The 19743-nt window shown below is 37.4% G+C and overlaps 1 protein-coding gene across 1 annotated transcript in view; it reads right to left on the bottom strand.

Annotated features, from left to right (window-relative positions):
* Nucleotides 1–12983, bottom strand: part of LOC131063572 (uncharacterized) — a 176336-nt gene extending 163353 nt beyond the window's left edge. Inside the window, exon 1 of the mRNA XM_057997424.2 lies at nt 12587–12983. Within this exon, the coding sequence (XP_057853407.2) occupies nt 12587–12691 (105 nt within the window). The 5' untranslated portion in view covers nt 12692–12983. The remainder of the gene's footprint in view (nt 1–12586) is intronic.
* Between the last annotated feature and the right edge of the window lie 6760 nt (nt 12984–19743).

Consider the following 19743-nt stretch of genomic DNA (forward strand, 5'->3'; position numbering starts at 1 on the left):
CTGAAACTAAGATATAATCTTAAAGTCAATTGCAACTGTATCTCTGCAAGATGATGCACTCCAACCAAACTGAAAATGATGTGTTTCCGTGTATCTGAATACAGAGAACAACCTGCAAATAACTCTTCCCAGTAGCGCTAATTATCATATACTATGATCTGAAAGTTAAACTTTAGGAATTGTCACTATTATATTGTTACAGATGAGTATATAACCCATTGCAAAACTTATACTGAAGATAACAATCATAAAACAAATTTGTAAAAAAAAAAACTATTATCGTGTATATTTGAAACAAAACATAATCAACAATACCCTGTCATACGTGCCATTTGTCTCTGTCAACAACCTTTTGTTTATGATGCAGACTTCTTCAACTTGATTCACTTTCCACAAGTTTGAACGATATATGTAAACCTTCAGTTCTGTTCTTCACAGCAATGTTGGCACTTCATTCTGTATATTCTCAACGCATTGCTTAATACTGAACTTATAACTCATACGCTGTTTGAATGGCTTTTTTATATTACTCACATTCTTTAGTATCAAAGATATCAACAACACCAATCTTCGAATGGGCACTCATATAAATGGCGAAGTGTTTACAACTACTCCCAATCAAGTTAGTTGGTAGTTATCAACCAATTTGTATTTGGTTACAACTGCTATCAACCATCAAAGCAGTTCGATAAACCCATATTATAAAACAAACCTTTTTTCTCAATAATATATGAATATACAGATCGATGGAAGAGATTATCATTAACCGCTTGTGTCTTCAGTTACAACTGAACCCAACTTTGACTTATAAGTTTGAAGTCATTTATCATTTCATAAGATAATGATGTGCTGCACTATCAAGGGTTTCTTTAGACATCGTTTCAACAACTATAGCACACCCGATAACACTATTATCAAAAGAAACAGATCGAAGAACCATGTTCATGCTATTGTCACGCAACATGAAATTCAGAAACAAAAGAATGGTAATTGCGGATTATATTGTGCGCTTACTTACATAGATTTGTTACCATCCTTAATAACACAACTATGTTATATTCTGTATCAAATTAATGTTTTGCAATTTATTGACCTTACATGACGGTCTGTTTCAGGATCAAACACATAGACACAGAAAAAGATTAATGTTCATCCATCAACTGAGATAGTATCATCTGCACATTATCATACTGTCACAACCACTTTTCAGGCTAAACATACGCTTGCATCAACTACTCTAGGGTATCTAATTACTTGAACTTGACATCAATGACAAGAACACTTTCAACAAAACTGCCTCAAATACCACCTTGCAAGCATCAGTAAGCATGATGCTAGGGGATGTCATGGGGCCATAGAGAAAATAAAAAGAAAAAAGAATGCCATACTTGCAACTGGGGAAGAGAAAAAGTTGCAAAGGGAGAGGGCAAAACTAGCCATGAGAGCATCCATAATTGAATCTCAAGGTGCTTCAATCAACCTTGAAGAAGACAAAGCGGCACTTTAGGGCTAATGGGCTTTCTTCGTGGCCCACGTATCTGCAAATCCAGCACCACCTCAGCCACCACTTCAGCTACTTCTAGTAGAGCACCAACTACATCACTATCAGTGCCGCAGTCTATAGGTGATTATTTTGTGCCCAAGAACACAGCTGAAGCACAACCATCATTAGAAGCAACTGGGTGGAATAGGGAGGTGCACGAGCAAACAAACATTCCATGTGCCGATTTTTGGCACTTCAACAACAAATCATTCAATGTGGCAGACAATCCTTATTGGCTTAATTTGGTTGGCACATTGACAATTTCGAGAAAAGGATACAAGGCCCCTTCTTGCAAGGACTTGGGTGGAAGGTTAGTAACTTAGTCCACTTGTTTTAATTTTCAAATGCTTTTCTTGTTTTTTTATCAAAATTGTGTACTAGGACATAATTTCACTTTATAATTGTAGGTTGCTCACAAATGCAGTTGATAGGGCAAGACAAGTGGTGGAAGACCAAAGAAAAGAATGGAAAAAATATGGATGCACTATTCTTTCTGATGGGTGGACAATGGCGAAAACCGCATCATCATTAATTTTTTGGTTGCTTGCAAGAATAATGTGGTGTTCTTGAAATTGGTGGATGCCTCCAACAAAGTGAAAAACGCTGAAACTTTAGCTCTAATGTTGGAGCAAATTGTCATGGAGGTAGGAGTTGAAAATGTGGTGCAAATAATAACCGATAATGCAGCAGCATATGTGGCAGTAGGTAGAATCCTCTAAGAGAGACACCCCACTCATTTTTAGACACCTTGTGTAGCACATGTCCTTGACCTTCTTTTGGAGGACATTGGAAAACTTGATTGGGTGACATCCATTGTAGAAGATGCAAGTGTTGATGTTTGTAGCTAGGTCGGATTCCTTCTAGGGCCAACCTAGCACATTGATGACTAATTGGCCTATTGGCATAATAAATATGCAATAAATAAAATGTAACTTATATCTCATATCGTGCCGACCCTATATGCCCGCCATCTTGTGCATTATATATTATAATTAATTGTTTCCCTTGAAGGCCGACCTATTATGAATGGGTGCCTTCCTCATATATAAAGGAGATGCATTTGTCACTTACAACATACAATCAGCAAATTTGATCTATCCTCCGCAGAGCAGATATACTGAGCGATCAATCACCTTCAGCAAATATATTCCTAAGGCAGTGAATTCATCCTTCAAGTACAGCAAACCAATTTTGGAGCAGCGAATTCATTCATGGTCAGCAAACTGACTTCTTGATCAGTGAATGGTCCTATGATCAGCAGCAAATACACTTCTTTGATAGCAGATCCTCTTCAGTCAAGATAAGTTTGTCATGCTGATGTGTATGCCCTAGTTTGGATTTGTTATACTATTGTGTGTATGCTGCTGTTCATGTTGCTTCAAGTGTTGAAGCAAAATTGTAAAGACGCATATTGATTATTGTCTAATATAAACTGAATTTAGTTGCTGGGTTTTTCACCTCCAAGAGGGAGGTTTTGCCAGGGTACTCTTGTGTTTTTTGAGTTCACTGTGTTAATTTTGCTTATTGCTTTCAGTCTGATTCTAAAACCAACAGCAAGGAGGATCACAAAATACATCTACAATCACCCTTGGGTTCTTCACTTGGTGAGAGAACACACCCAAGGGAAAATGTTGGTAAGAGTGGGTGTCACAAAGTTTGCAACGATTTTCTTAACATTGGAAAGCATTATTGGTGCATTGATGGCTTTGAAACAAATGTTTGTGAGTCAAGCATGGCCAGACTCACCTTATTCAAAGAAGCCTAAAGGAAAGGTTGTTGCATGCATAGTCTTCGACAACCTATTTCCACAAAGAGCTACAGAGATTGTGAAGGTAACTTCAAAAATTAAATGTTTAATTATTTTTTATTCAAGTCTCACATTATTAATTTGTAACTTTAATGATGAATCTTTTGTAATTTATATTTTTCAATTGTAGGTGTCGGAGCCCTTAGTTAGAGTTCTCCGTTTGCTAGATGGGGATCAAACCTCAATGGGGTATGTTTATGAGGCCATGGATAGGACTAAGTAGTCTATCAAAAATTACTACAAGGGGGATAGAAACAAATTTGATCCCATTATGGGAAATTATTGATAGGAGGTGGAACAATCGGCTCCACCAACCCATTCATGCAACAGGATACTTCCTCAACCCTCGCTTTAAGTTCGAGGATTCTTACTCAAATCCCAATGGAGAGGTCATGGAGGGTCTCACTACATATATTCAAAGGATGATACCTGAGGTTGAGGTGCGAGACCTCATTGTGGCCGAAAAATTACGAGGAAGCAAGCTGTAAGCTATTCTCTTCAGTGCTAGCCAAGAGAGAAAGAACCACTCAAAGCCCAAGTACAACATTTGGAGTCTTTCACATGTATCTTACAAACTACAAATTTCAAATTTACAAGTTTACAAGTTACAAGTTGTAACTTACAACTATTGATAATTTGATAAAATTTATTTTCACTTTGCTTTCTAACTCTTCAATATTTTATTTTGCAGATGCTTGGTGACGAAGTTGGGGTGGAAATACCCAAATCTCCAAAAATTTAGTTGCTAGGTTTTTCACCTCCAAGAGGGAGGTTTTCCCAAGGTACTCTTGTGTTTTATGAGTTCACTATGTTAATTTTGCTTATTGCTTTTAGTCTGATTCTAAAACCAACAGCAAGGAGGATCACAAAATACATCTACAATCACCCTTGGGTTCTTCACTTGGTGAGAGAACACACCCAAAGGAAAATGTTGGTAAGAGTGGGTGTCACAAAGTTTGCAACTATTTTCTTAACATTGGAAAGCATTCTTGGTGCATTGACGGCTTTGAAACAAATGTTTGTGAGTCAAGCATGGCCAGACTCACCTTATTCAAAGAAGCCTAAAGGAGAGGTTGTTGCATGCATAGTCTTCGACAACCTATTTCCACAAAGAGCTACAGAGATTGTGAAGGTAACTTCAAAACTTGAATATTTAATTAATTTTGTATTCAAGTCACATTATTAATTTGTAACTTTAATGATGAATCTTTTGTAATTTGTATTTTTCAATTGTAGGTGTTGGAGCCTTTGGTTAGAGTTCTCCGTTTGCTAGATGGGGATCAAACCCCAATGGGGTATGTTTATGAGGCCATGGATAGGACTAAGTAGTCTATCAAAAATTACTACAAGGGGGATAGACACAAATTTGATCCCATCTGGGAAATTATTGATAGGTGGAACAATCGACTCCACCAACCCATTCATGCAACAGGATACTTCCTCAACCCTCGCTTTAAGTTCGAGGATTCTTACTCAGATCCCAATGGAGAGGTCATTGAGGGCCTCACTACATATATTCAGAGGATGATACTGAGGTTGAGGTGAGAGACCTCGTTGTGGCCGAAAAATTACGAGGAAGCAAGATGTAAGTTGTTCTCTTCAGAGCTGGCCAAGAGAGAAAGAACCACTCATAGCCCAGGTATAACATTTGGAGTCTTTCACATGTATCTTACAAGCTACAAATTTCAAATTTACAAGTTTAAAAGTTACAAGTTGTAACTTACAACTATTGATAATTTGATCAAATATATTTTCACTTTGCTTTCTAACTCTTCAATATTTTATTTTGCAATAACTCTTCAATATTTTATTTTGCAGATGCTTGGTGGCGAAGTTGGGGTGGAGATACCCAAATCTCCAAAAATTTAGTTGCTAGGTTTTTCACCTACAAGAGGGAGGTTTTCCCAGGGTACTCTTGTGTTTTATGAGTTCACTGTGTTAATTTTGCTTATTGCTTTCAGTCTGATCTAAAACCAACAGCAAGGAGGATCACAAAATACATCTACAATCACCCTTGGGTTCTTCACTTGGTGAGAGAACACACCCAAGGGAAAATGTTGGTAAGAGTGGGTGTCACAAAGTTTGCAACGATTTTCTTAACATTGGAAAGCATTCTTGGTGCATTGACAGCTTTGAAACAAATGTTAGTGAGTCAAGCATGGCCAGACTCACCTTAATCAAAGAAGCCTAAAGGAGAGGCTATTGCATGCATAGTTTTCAACAACCTATTTCCACAAAGAGCTACGGAGATTGTGAAGGTAACTTCAAAACTTGAATATTTAATTATTTTTTATTCAAGTCTCACATTATTAATTTGTAACTTTAATGATGAATCTTTTGTAATTTGTATTTTTCAATTGTAGGTGTCAGAGCCCTTGGTTAGAGTTCTTCGTTTGGTAGATGGGGATCAAACCTCAATGGGGTATGTTTATGAGGCCATGGATAGGACTAAGGAGTCTATAAAAAATTACTACAAGGGAGATAGACTCAAATTTGATCTCATCTAAGAAATTATTGATAGGAGGTGGAATAATCGGCTCCACCAACCCATTCATGCAACAGGATACTTCCTCAACCCTCGCTTTAAGTTCGAGGATTCTTACTCAAATCCCAATGGAGAGGTCATGGAGGGCCTCACTACATATATTCAAAGGATGATACTTGAGGTTGAGGTGAGAGACCTCGTTGTGGCCGAAAAATTACGATGAAACAAGTTGTAAGCTATTCTCTTCAGAGCTAGCCAAGAGAGAAGGAACCACTCAAAGCCCAGGTATAACATTTGGAGTCTTTCACATGTATCTTACAAGCTACAAATTTCAAATTTACAAGTTTAAAAGTTACAAGTTGTAACTTACAACTATTGATAATTTGATAAAATATATTTTCACTTTGCTTTCTAACTCTTCAATATTTTATTTTGCAGATGCTTGGTGGCAAAGTTGAGGTGGAAATACCCAAATCTCCAAAAATTTGCCCTTAGAATCTTATGTCAACCTTGTAGTTCATCTAGTTGTGAGCGCAATTGGAGCTTGTTCGAGGCCATTCACATGAAGAAGAGGACCAAGTTAGCTCAAAAACGCCTAAATGACCTTGTCTTTGTGCAATATAATCTTCGATTGCGCACAAGGTAGAGGAAACACCAGCTGGTCCAATTGATTTAGATGATATAGATCCTTACAATGATTGGACATCGCAAGAGCAGCCTCCATTGTTTACCGAGGATGACCTCTATGATTTGAAGAGGCGGGCTATGGAGGAGGGGGGGGGTGGATTTGGATTCACACTGGATGACATTGAGCAAGATGAGGATGATGAGTCGTCATTGCCAATGCCAGGAGCAGCTAGAGGCAGAGGCATAGCTACAACCCAGGTGGAGGTCGAGCCATAGCCAATCGTGTCAAACGAGAAGGCACAACCACAACAGACTCCTAGGACTAGACCCTCTAGTTCTACCTCTCCCCTAGTTTTTACTAGAGCTGGGAAGAGGAAGATGTACTTGTATTGATGTATTTATTTTTAGTTTTAAATAAACTATTTACTATTTTGCTTCCAGCCATCAGCATTCCTCATGAGGATGCGATTTTGTACCCAATTTTCATTTAAATCAATTAAATATATCTAGACTCGACTTTTTTCTTTTGTGTACTCATTTATTGACTCATTGGATGTATCTCCTCGTTGAATTTTGCAAAAAATGCATTTCTAATTAAATTTAAGCAATTTTTTAAGTTCCCGAGTTTTTTGCCAAATTTTCACCGAGTTTTTGGTTTTGGCATGTAGTTCAACTATGGTCTATACTCTATAGTATATACAAGGGAGGCTTAGGCAAGATAATGGTGTTTCTTTCTATGAAGATGCACTTAATAAATTCCTCTTCTATAATTTTCCTTTCCTTTCTCCAATATATGCTTGTGTTTGCACCACCGGGCCAACTCTTTTGTTGCCCGATGCACTTCACCTTCATCAATGTAGATTCCCTTTTCCATGACATGTCTTTTCATGGAAGGTGTGGCTATGTAACTACTCACTTTTGTCAAGCACAAACAACATGTAAGAATCACGAGTTACAACTTCAATACATAATATCATTTCCTTAGGATTGGTCTCCAAGCTATCATTAGCAGGCTCCTCAAAAGCAACAAACTGCCATACACGCTACAAAGCAAATTGCATCTTGTAGATGTGGTAGTCTATGGGCAACACACAAACTCATCAAGTTGATGGAATGCAAACATTGCATAACATATTGGGATCATGTATAGGAGTTTATATCAAAATGACTACTCCATGGTCTATGCCAAACTTGTTAAATTAGAGTGGCACGTAGCCATGAACATGAATATATCCTTGTGTACAATAAGTAACTTGCAAATGAAGCACAGTTTGTTGATAAAGATGCATATACCCCAACCACTTGATAAGTTTTCTCTCGAAGACAAGTGTGACCTATGCATTGCAAAAATACTTTTAGAATCTCTCTATTGAGCATTCAATAGCCATTTGCCTAATTGTATCCTTTGGCAACTAGGATGTCAATGGCATCAAACACCATTAGGAGGATGAATCTTGCCCCACTTGAACTTTGTAGCCAACATTATTGACTCTAATCTCACACACAATCCATAGTACCTCCTTAATTACTAAGTCCCATCAACTTATCGTTGTAAGATTTGCACATAGCTACTCACGTGGCCCAATCTTCAATTGTGACCAAGTTATACATGCAATAATCGCGCTGTGCTCTCTCATGTTGTGCATGTTCTCTTCCTAAGGCCCTCATAGTATTCAAACTCGAATCTTGCACAATCCTATGATGAAGTGTATCGATGTAATCAAAATACAAATCCTCCACCTAGGCATATTTAGTCACTCCTTGTCAAGGCATGAAAGCAAGAACTTGATGACTTCTTTCAACTTCCTGAAGTAAGGCAAATCATTGAAATGCCAAACATTGGTAGGCTTCAATGAATCTAGAAACTTTTGGCATTTCAATGAATCTAGAAACTTAGTCAAATAGATGTAACATCCCTCCTTGTCAAACTATTCATCACATGTCCTTGTATCTTCCCACAAAAGTCCTTGATGCCTATTGTACACATACAAATCTCAACTTTGGTACTCTCCTTTGTCAATTTTTTTGTCAATGGATCCTTGATCTTGTCTCAATCTACTTCACTTCATGGTCTCCTCAATCGATTTGCAAGGTCATCTTGTCATAGTCTTTTCTTTGACTAGCAACTTTTGCATGCTAAAGATGATTGACACAAGCCTGATAAGGAATAATCCATGATGAATATCAAGGCTAGTGGAAAAGCAAGGAATTATAGAACAAGCAAGAGAAGACCAGCTTAGAATGCATAGCAAAATGAATCAGAATTTCATCCAAGTGTGAAGGAGAAATTGGTACACTTTTCCCTTGGCAAAGCCATTGGTTTTCTCCAACAAAATCATGAACTACGAATTAAGCAGAGTTAGCTTGTGCTTCTAATTAGAAAAGTGGGCATTATAGACCAGCCCTAGTGGACATTCCTATGTCATGTCAATAGGGGTGCACTCAAACTGGACAATGGGGCCTACACATGTTTGTTGCATGCTTCCACATGGATCCTCACCACTAGGCCAGTCTTTTGGGATAGTGGCACATCATAGAGGTATCAAAGCCAAGGTACCAAGGTCAAGGCATGTGAAGGGTGGTGCATAGCCTAGATAGATGTTCCTCCATGCCGTTTTTGGGCATGCACCTAATCTGGATGGTGAGGATTCCACATGTTCATTACATGCTACCTCCTAAATCCTCTCGAGGAAAAAAAAAACTCTCCCTTAACACCCATGGTGCTCATCCTCACCAATAGGCCAACAATCTTTTGGCATAATGGCACATCACACTATCACTTGGGACACAAATAAAAATTCCTTGTAGATCTAGCCCCCTATGTCCAATTTGAATGAAACCAAAAGGAAAATTTGACTTTCTCAAATGTTGTAGATTCAATGGTGAGCTCCAATTTGCTTCACAAATCAACAAAAACAACCTACAAAACAAGGCCCCAAATAACCAATAAGAAACCTTGAAGAATATACTCTCTCAACCTTTTGAATTCTCTAAATCATCCAAGAATGCAAAAGAAGAGCATACTCGGATTCAAGAAGACACAAAAAATTTAAAGCCCAAATTAACTAGTATACTGCTCTGCACTCTGCAACTTCTAAGCCAATGCAACTTTCTCCTTCACTAGTTTTCCCATAGTTTTCCTACCTCTAGGCATTCTTCATTGGCTGGATACGAGTGGGATGAAAGGGTGGCATTGCCTGAGGACAACAATCAACAATTTTTTCCAAATTTTTGCTACTCCAACTTGCTCTTGTTCTTCATCACTTGGTTGCACTTGCACATTAAGATTTTGTTTATTTTGCATAGTATTTAATTTGATTGTTGATGGACAGTTTATTTTATTAGTTAGTAGATTAATTAATTAGTTGAAATTTGAATGTCCCAAAGACATTTGCTTACTCATCATCCCATCTTGTAGGACAGCCCTATTACACCTATAAATCATTGAATAATCCATCTGCAAACCTTCAAGGAATAGGCATTTGCTGTCTCAAGTTTTGGCAGGGCCGAAACATTTCATCTCTGGCTACATAATGCCTAATTATCCACTGCCCTGCACTGTTGTAGCCTTCCATCAACATTTTGCATGCCTTCCTTGCATTATTTTGACACATTTACAACAATAAGCATATAAAGATGGTCTTTAATAAACTAGCAATCGAACATAGCAGCTTTCTAAGGTCTATTTTATTCATCAAATCACATTATTGCAACCTTTTATAAACAAATTCATGCTGCCCCTGCACTGTTGGAGCATATTTGCATATACAAACACATTAGGACAGCCCTTCCCATCTTACAAATACATTGCTCTAACATCATGAACACTTCACAATAATATGATAAAGAAGCTAGTTTGATTTTGCCTAACAAGAAATCAGCTGAACAGCATCACAGACATCAAGTAATCCAAACATGGCAAAATATTTCAAACCATACTTGATTTTAAAATAAATAATCAAGTTGCAAGCCAATCAAATTGTTGTCCAAAGATGTACACTGAGAAAATGGTCCAACTCCTACAAGGGGTTGTTGAAATCTACTATTTTTGGGCGTCTCCTCCATACCCATCAGGTGTTAACCTTGAATCTCATCTTTAGATATTTTTAGTGATCTGTAGCAGCCTGCTCTAGAACAACCCCCACACATGCCCTCCTTGGTGTTTTGTACCACAAGGAGACTTAATCATAGCAGGTTGCAAGGATGAGCAATGCCTCACAGATCTTAGAGATCAGCAATCGCCTTCATCTCTCAAACATCAAGTGCAAACTCTAGGGGTGGTTGAGTTGTCAAGATACACCTATAGGACCTATAGATGAAGTCTATAAAGAACTACAATATGGTCTGTGAAAAGATTGCCAACATATCCTTCAACCCAAGAGGCATCACATAATATACAAAAGATCCCCACTCCACCACAAAAGTTGCATTTTCCTTATCCTCTATTACAATTTGATATTAGATCAAATTGTACCTGGCGAAGTGATTAATGAACCTGCTATAATTTGGCAAATTACAGCTACATGGATGTCACAATATTTCAGCCATTTAATAGTCCTTTTTTGAACTCTTTTTAGTCGTAGAAAGGTTAAACGAGCTTGTTAGACAAGGGCAGGTAGTCTCTCAAGTCTTAGCTTTGTCCACTTATTTTTGTATAGCAAGCAACATTTTGAGGTTTCACTCTCAATGGGCAGCATATACTACCCTCTATTAAAAGAATAGGGTATGAGGTGTCCTACTTTTAAAGTTATTGGTGTTAAAATAATTTTGTATTTGTTCTATTTTGTCCCATGCTTCTTGATAAATTATAAATGATTCCACATCACACTCTGCAACTTTGGAGAGCAAATGGTGCTACTGGGCTATGGAATAATGTTTTTATTTTGATCTAATTCTTGAGTTTAAAATCTCAAATATTGTTTTCTAAGCCACAATAGGCATTCCAACCTGCATAAAATCCATTTTCAATGCTGAAGCTTCAACTCGTTTTCTAATTAATACAAATCCAGATATTTATAAGAACAGGCGAGATCTAGTGGGTGATTATCAAAGGAAATGAAGGGTCTAAGTTGTGTTGCAAGTTTTGATAATCCTGGCTTCGGTTTTATAAACATTTACCATCGGGACAGATTTGATGCGAAATCCTTAAATTTTTAATTATCTTTCTATCCATGCGAGGGCTTTGACAGGCAGGATGATATTATACGCATATTGAAGTCGAGTAATGGTCCCTGTACAGCTTGCTCTCCTAGGTGTAGATGTTCTTTCAATCTATCAATGCATATTCCAAAGAAGGAAGCCATGTTTAATGATAATTCTATTCATATAATATGTATACTGATAATCCAAGATGAAAGGGATTTTTTTCTGAAATTAACAAGAAAGCAAATGTCACTGACATTCTTCGGTGATGGTCCTAATTATTGGGGATGATAAGCTGCATATATTTATATGTATAAAAGACACTTTTTACTTCCTATTCAAGGCACTTCATAATTTGTAAAACGCCGAAAAATGAGACGATAGTGAAGGTTGACAATAGTGAGCACAACATCATTATGTACCAAAGAAAAAAAAAAGCTGTACATGTGAATGCAGAAAGGAAAGTTGCTGTAGTTTGGGCAATTGAGTTGCTGTGTTCAAGGCCCTTCGGAGACAGGGGTAGGGTCCCCCAGTTGTAGCCTCAAAGCTTCAATACAAAATAGAATACACTAAAGAGAGGAATTGCATCATCTGGAAACATCGATAGGGCCCAAAAAAAGAGTTTAAGCAAAGTTATTAGTAGGCACGGTCATCATACACAAACTCTTCCAGCCATCAACTTAATTGCATAAAAACCTCACTGAAGATCCTGCGATTGAAGTTTGGTTGCTTTGCATGTGCAGTGGCACAAAATCCACATATAAAGTTACAAAAGCAAATGATGTGAATGGCGACAACATATTAGCAGGGGTACTTAACACAAAAAAGTTTTGTTAACAAGTCATACAATTAAACTCGACGTTTTGGTTTACAAAGTATGTACCACATAACATCAATCAGATTTCTGGTACATGAATTTTCAATTTTAGGACTGGGCAACAATGAATTCACCAGTAATATCGAAAAAGAGGATATAAATTACCTTAGGCGATAAATCGTAGACATTAGAGCAGCGCATTCCAATGAGTTTTCGGAGGCACTTCACTTCTGCCGCCACATCGGCAGTATTCATGCGAACTTTCACCATTTTTTGTGGAATTAAAATTTACCCCCGGAACGCTAAATTAATTATATCTGCAACAGACAGCATACAAAGGGCTTTCTCTGGCAGCATTCATTCATTCATTCTGTAAGAATGAGTAGCGAATGTGAATCGAACCTGGATCTTTTACCTTTCTGAAAGAGGCGAGTGTACATCTTTTCAGTTAAAATCTAATCGACATAAGAAGAACGCGCTTGGCTATTTTTTTAACAGGTTGAAAAATAAAAAATAAAAATTTATGTCATCCGTCTCTTCTTAGCTTACATTGAAGATGTTGAAAAAACATCCATTCCATTTTATAAGTTACTGTTTGAAACTTCTGTGACGATCTCTTTTAGTGTGAGCGGGTTTAAATTTTGGAATTTACATGTGTAATGGTGAAAATTGGATATTTATTTTACTTTATATTTTTGGTTTATTATGATTAGGGTGTCTTAAATGTAATAGTTATAAGTAAAGTCTAGTTTATAGGAATATTTTATAAATATAGATTTAATTAGTGATATTTTTATGATTCTAATTTAAAAAATTTAAATTCAAATTTAAAATAAAAAAATTTTATTATTTTCTATTAGTCATTAAGTAAAATCTACAATATGATTATATCTATATGTGTACAATATTGTTATGTTTAAGAATATTCATTCACTTATATCTATATGTATACAATATTGTTATGTTTAAGAATATTCATTCACTTAGTTAAATTATTGTTAGTACTTGTAATTAGTTAGGCTACTACTATTGCAATGGGTTGCACTTAATTTTGGTTACTAATTAAAACTCTGATTTTGGGGGAATTTTTAAAAAGTTAAGATGTGTTTCTAAATTATCGAAATTATTTTTCTCCAATTAAAAATTTTCTAATTAAAAGTATGATTTTTTTGGAATTTTTAAAAAGTTAAGATGTTGATTTTTAAGTTTCTAAATTATAGAAATTATTTTTCTCCAATTAAAAATTTTACATCTGATTTCATGGATCCACTATCTAAATGAAATTTTTTAGGCAAAGTTTTAGGTACATTAACATAATAAAAAAAATTTTTAAAAGATTTTATATATATATATATATATATATATATATATATATATATATATCATTAAAAGAATTTTTGACTTCTATATATATATCATATCATTTATTGCACTTAAATTCGAGATATAGGTAATTCAAAAGAGCACTCTTATGAAATTTTAAGCAATAATGATTTATAAATTATCATTATAATAATATATATATTATTTTTAAATATATAAAATTAATTAATTATTATTATTATTATGAAATTAAATTTCAAAAATATTATAATAATAAGAATTAATATTAGAAACACATATTTAAGGGGATGAGAAATTTCAAACTAAAAATAAATAATTGAACATGTGTCACATAATGGTTAGTAGATATGGAATTAAAAATTGGTGGTAATGTGAAAAGCGAAAAAATATGTCTCTGTGTGCGAAAAAGAGATGCAATGCATCGACATCCTCTTTTGAGTGCTCTTATCCGTCGCGGGGAAATTACAGAGGTTCTGCTAATCGATTCATTGTTTTGGCTAATAACTCCGAGACTGAGGATCTTGGTAGGGTCATTTCACAGACCCGCGATCAAGAGGCCTTCTTTGCAAAAATAAAATACTCTTTGGTTAATGCGGCTAGGGCTCCCCCTCCTCTTTACAAGGGTTGGGATCAGGATTGGCATTTGGTTAGCCGCAGAAGGGCATTAGGGCAACCAAACGGCCTCAAAAGGATTTCCAATCATTGTCGGGAGGAGGGTTTTGTAAAACCTAACCAGCCAAAGAGTTCCTCTGCTCGCTACATTCCTCCACGAAAAATCCCTGGGCAAATTATCAGAGGATATGGAAACCTCTGGCCGTCATAATTCTAAGGAAATTAAGCACCCTATGTCGGATCTACCTTCAAATTCCTCAGCTACTCCTAACAGGTTGGTCATTGAAATTGATAATTATACCTAGGCTAGGTATCAAATGCATTGCAGTGATAGAATGATCTTTGCTCGGTGGAAAGGTTGGGGGATCCCGATGGAACAAATTGCTAACTGGGTGTCATCTTCCTTCAATAACCAAGTAAAAATTGACATCCTTCCTGATAATTTCTTAGCTATTGAATGTGGTAATCAGAATCTTAGAAATTCATTACTTAATGAGGATATATTAAAATTTAAAGGTCTAGGGTTTGATTGCTGGGAATGGCAACCTCTCTTTCTCCCATCTCAATTCAATTCTTGTATGGTTAATAGAGCAATTTCACTTGATAAATTCCCTATAGAATTGCGCAATAATGACTTTTTAAGAAAAATAGGTAAATTTGTAGAAGTCAAAAAACAGCCCTAAGCTTCTTTAACTAGCTCTTAATCGTTAATATGAATATTAACATTAAATCTTTAGAGCCTATAACTCTGAAATGTGATAAATCTTGTTTAACCCTAGAATTACCCTTTTATAATGGTCCTTTCGAAGATTCTATGCCAAGGAAGATCCCCTCTGAGAAACCTTTCCCTGTATCATTGCTCAAGTCTAATGGCGCTCCATTTAGATTCGTGGAAGGAGGGGGTTTTACCCTAGATGGCTATAAGATTGATATTAACCCTAATCATCTTACCTCGAACCTATATCCTCATAGCTCCCATGTTAAGCCCTCTCGCTCCCCTCTTCCTTCACTACTAACTATAAATTCACATATAGTTGACTCTCTTCTAGGGGATCGAGATTTGGAAGATGGTGAAATCAATGAGGTTATCCCCCAGAAAGAGCAGCTCAGCTTGACAAATATGTCATCATCTAGCTCTCTCATTCCACCAGAGAGGCTGAGTCCCTTGGGGTCTCCCCCTTTAATGGAACTAACTACCTCTGAGCAATCAGCAGAGCTGGATAGGCTTTCCCCGGATCCAGGATTGGCATCCTTACAAGGTCAACCAATCTCTCTAGTCTACAGTATGGAGGGCTTTGAGGAGGCAAAGGTTTGCCCTCCATCTCTGAAGGTTGTTTCTGATCCAATTGTAGAATCTGAGAATGATCGAGTGGCTAGGGAAGTTAAAATCATTGCCAATTTTGTAGGGGAAGAAGTAGTAAAAGACCTCATGGACCTATTGGTTGATGAAATCTATGATGATGAGGAGTTGGAAAGACAAAGGGATCTCTTTGTCAAAAATCTAGTGGATGTTACTAGAGTCGACTTAGAAACAGATGAACTCTTTGTAGAATTAGATAACTTAGAAAATGATAACCCAAATCTTCTAGGCATCCTCAGCTCTGATAGAAGTAAAGACTCTCCTGACTGTGCTAAACACAGTAAGAGAAGAGGTAGGAGATCCCTTGCTGAACTAAGATCAAAGGATGGAGAAGCCAAGGGTCAGTCTAAAATATCTACTCTTTTTAATGCAGGGGAGGGGAAGTTCCTCCCCACAGAGCCATGAAAATCATAACTTGGAATGTTAGGGATCTGAATGCCCCTAACAAATAGCGCATCTTAAAGCATTGCATCTCTAATTCTAAACCAGATATAATGTTAATCCAAGAAAACAAAATGAACTCCTCTGAGATAGCCCTTTTTGAGAAAAAATTGGGCGTTAAACAGCTAAAGCACTCCCCTGCAACAAGGGCCTTAGGGGGCTTAGCCATCATTTGGGACTCTAGATTCATCTTGTTTATACCTTTAGAGATTAAGCAAAATTGGATGGGAGGAGAAGTAGTAAGTTATAAAAATAAACTAAGATTTAAAATGATTAATGTTTACGGTCCTATCCAAAATAGGGATAAGGCTAGGGTGTGGGTGGAATTGGAGTCTTTCCTCAGAAGTTTCCCAAATGATGTATGCATCATTGGGGGAGATTTCAATTCTATCACTAAGGTAGCAGACAAAAGAGGATATAGCAATAAACTTCCTCCAGTGGCTATAGATTTCAATCATTGGATCAATAGGAACTCCATGTTGGAAATCCAAACGACAGATAATACCTTCACCTGGAACAATAGAAGGCTTGGTTTCTGTAACATTGCTGAGAAACTAGATAGGTTCTTTATCCACGGAGGGCTCTCAAAGCTTAACTTTACCCTGAATGTAGAACCCCTCCCTTTAGCAGGTTGTGACCATTTCTCACTCCAACTAATCTTATTATCTGACCACTCAACTAAAAAATGTCCCTTCAAATTTGAGAACATGTGGTTCAGAGATGATAACTTTTTAAACTTAATTGAGAACTGGTGGAGAAGTTCTATTTTCTCTGGTTCGAAGATGTTTATTATCACAAGCAAGTTAAAGCTTATCAAAAGGAAGCTCTTAGAATGGAACATGACTAATTTTGGAAATATTTTCGATAAAAAACTCCTAATAGAAAATGATCTTAAGAATGTTAACATTGAGGTTCTTGAGAAGGGGATGGATGAACATCTCTTCCTCAAAGAAAAGGCTCTACTCTCTAAGTATGAAAAGACACTCTCAAATGAAGAGATCTTTTGGAAACAAAAATCGAGGGAGATTTGGTTGAGTGATGGGGACCGAAATACTAAGTTTTCCAACAATAGTACTAAGCAGAGGCGATGGGTCAATCGAATTTCTAAAATTAAGAATTGTCAAGGTTCCATCCTGTCTGAACCGGATGATGTTGCCTCCGAGGCAGCAAGGTTTTTTGATAAATTCTTAAACAATATTGAAGGGTCCAACCTCAAAGGCCAACTCAATATTATCAAGAATCTGCCAAAACTCATTAACGATGACCACAACAAAATCTTGTCAAAGAAATTCTCTGAGGAGGAGGTTAAATTTGTCCTTATAAAGATGAATCTCGACAAGGCCCCAAGCCCAGATGGCTTCCCCACTAGCTTTTTCCAAAAATGTTGGGGTTTTATGGGGGCAGAGATCACAGACACCTTAGAAGGTATTAGGAACTCTAGTAATATTCTCAAAGAAATCAACAATACCTTCTTAGCTCTCATCCCCAAAAAAGAGAATCCTGAAAGCTTTAATAACTTCAGACCAATAGCCCTTTGCAACACTCTCTACAAACTCTTAACCAAAACCCTAGCAACTAGACTCCAGAATCTTCTCCCCATTATCATTAGTGAAGAACAAAATGACTTCGTAGCAGATAGATCAATCTATGATGGGGTTATTATAGCCCAAGAGGCCATTCATTCAGTCTAGCTCAACAAGACCCCAAGTATGCTAGTTAAATTAGACATAAGCAAAGCTTACAACAAAGTTGATTGGTGCTTCCTATGCAAATACTTGGAGGCCTTTGGATTTTCCAAATCCTGGATCAACCTAATCTTTGAATGTATATCCACCCCCAAATTCTCAATCTTGGTTAATGGTTCCCCGGAAGGTTTCTTCAGTAGCTCAAGAGGGCTCAGGCAAGGAGATCCTATGTCCCCCTTCCTCTTCATCATCATGGTTTAATCCCTAGGTAGATCCATCTCTAAGGCCAAAGAGGAAGGAGGGACCCAAGGAATCCCCATTACCAGCGGCCTCCCTCCCTTTACCCACCAACAATTTGTCGACGACACGATGCTTTTTGGGTAGGGAAGTGTAAGGGAAGCGAGTGCCTTCAAAGGCATCCTTAATTCCTATATGCTAGCCTCGAGTCAAGAGGTGAATCTGGCCAAGTCTGTAGTTTTTATGTTCAACATAGACCCCTCCTTAGGGAAAGTGATCAACAATGTCCTGGAGATTAGTGAAGGAACTCTTCCTTGCAAATACCTAGGCATTCCCCTTGACAAGGGTCGAAGACCCTCACAATTATGGGATAACTTGGTGGATAAAATCAAGTCTAGGATTAACACTTGGAAAGGAAAATGGCTCTCATCTACAGGTAGAGCAACCTTGGTTAGATCGGTCTTGTCAGCTATGCCCATTTACCAGCTCTCCTGTCAACATTTATCTTCTTCTAAACTTGCAGAGCTCAACAAGCATCTCAAAACTTTCTTTTGGCAAGGTGCTAATGACAATCATAAAATATCACTCATATCCTGGGACAAGATATGCAAACCTAAAGAAGAAGGAGGAATTGGCATTAAAAACCTTTGTGATCAGGGCAAAGCCTTGGGTGCCAATTTGGTCTGGAGGATGTTCCGAACCCCCCACCTCAAATGAGCTCTCTTTCTGCACCACAAATACCTTAATGGAGGGAATCATATCCAAATCTTTAGAGAAACCAACCCTCCCGGAGGGTCCTACCTATGGAATTTTATGTTAGACTGCAGGAGGATTATCTCAGACAGACTTACTTGGAACCTGGGGTCTGGGGATAAAGCTCTTTTCTGGTCAGATTCATGGGGTGTATATAAGGCTATTGATAATATCCATGACTTTGGTGCTACTCGTATCCTTCTTGAATCTCATAAAGGACCCCTGTTAAACAACTATATCTCCCCTTCAGAGGATGGGGTTGGTTGGCAGTGGATCAAGAAGGAAGATGAGGATATCCCGGTAAGGGATAAATAAAAACTTATGGCAATTCTTAAATCAAGGAACAACCTTAGGTCAGAATGAGGACAAGCTCATCTAGGATGGCTCCCTAAGAGGAGAATACAACTCCAAGGATGGGTACTCTCTCATCTCCAAATTGTTTTTAAGACCTATGACTAAGCTTCCCTTGAAACTTTGCTAGGATAAATACTGTCTACCTAAGGCAGGTATCTTCTCTTGGCTTGCAGTTCAAAACAAGCTCCTAACTATGGACAAATTTAGAAGAATGGGGTATGAGGGCCCTAGTAGATGTCCTCTTTGTGAGGCAGACGAGGAAGACACCAATCATATCCTCCTTAACTGCCCCTTTGCTCACAAATGTTGGATCTAGTTCACCAACAAACTTGAATGGTCTACGGCCTTCCCCCACACCATCTTTGGAATGCTCAAGGCATGGCCTCTCCTCAGGCATGGCTATCTCTTTTCAGGTTTATGGACAACTCTTCCTTCTTCCATTATGTGGGAACTATGGAAGGAGAGAAATAGACGTCTCTTTAAGAATGAAAAGTAGAGGTTCCCAGAATCATTAACAGGATAGAGTCAGCTATCAC

The sequence above is a fragment of the Cryptomeria japonica genome, chromosome 4 (assembly GCF_030272615.1).
Source record: "Cryptomeria japonica chromosome 4, Sugi_1.0, whole genome shotgun sequence".
NCBI lineage: Eukaryota > Viridiplantae > Streptophyta > Pinopsida > Cupressales > Cupressaceae > Cryptomeria > Cryptomeria japonica.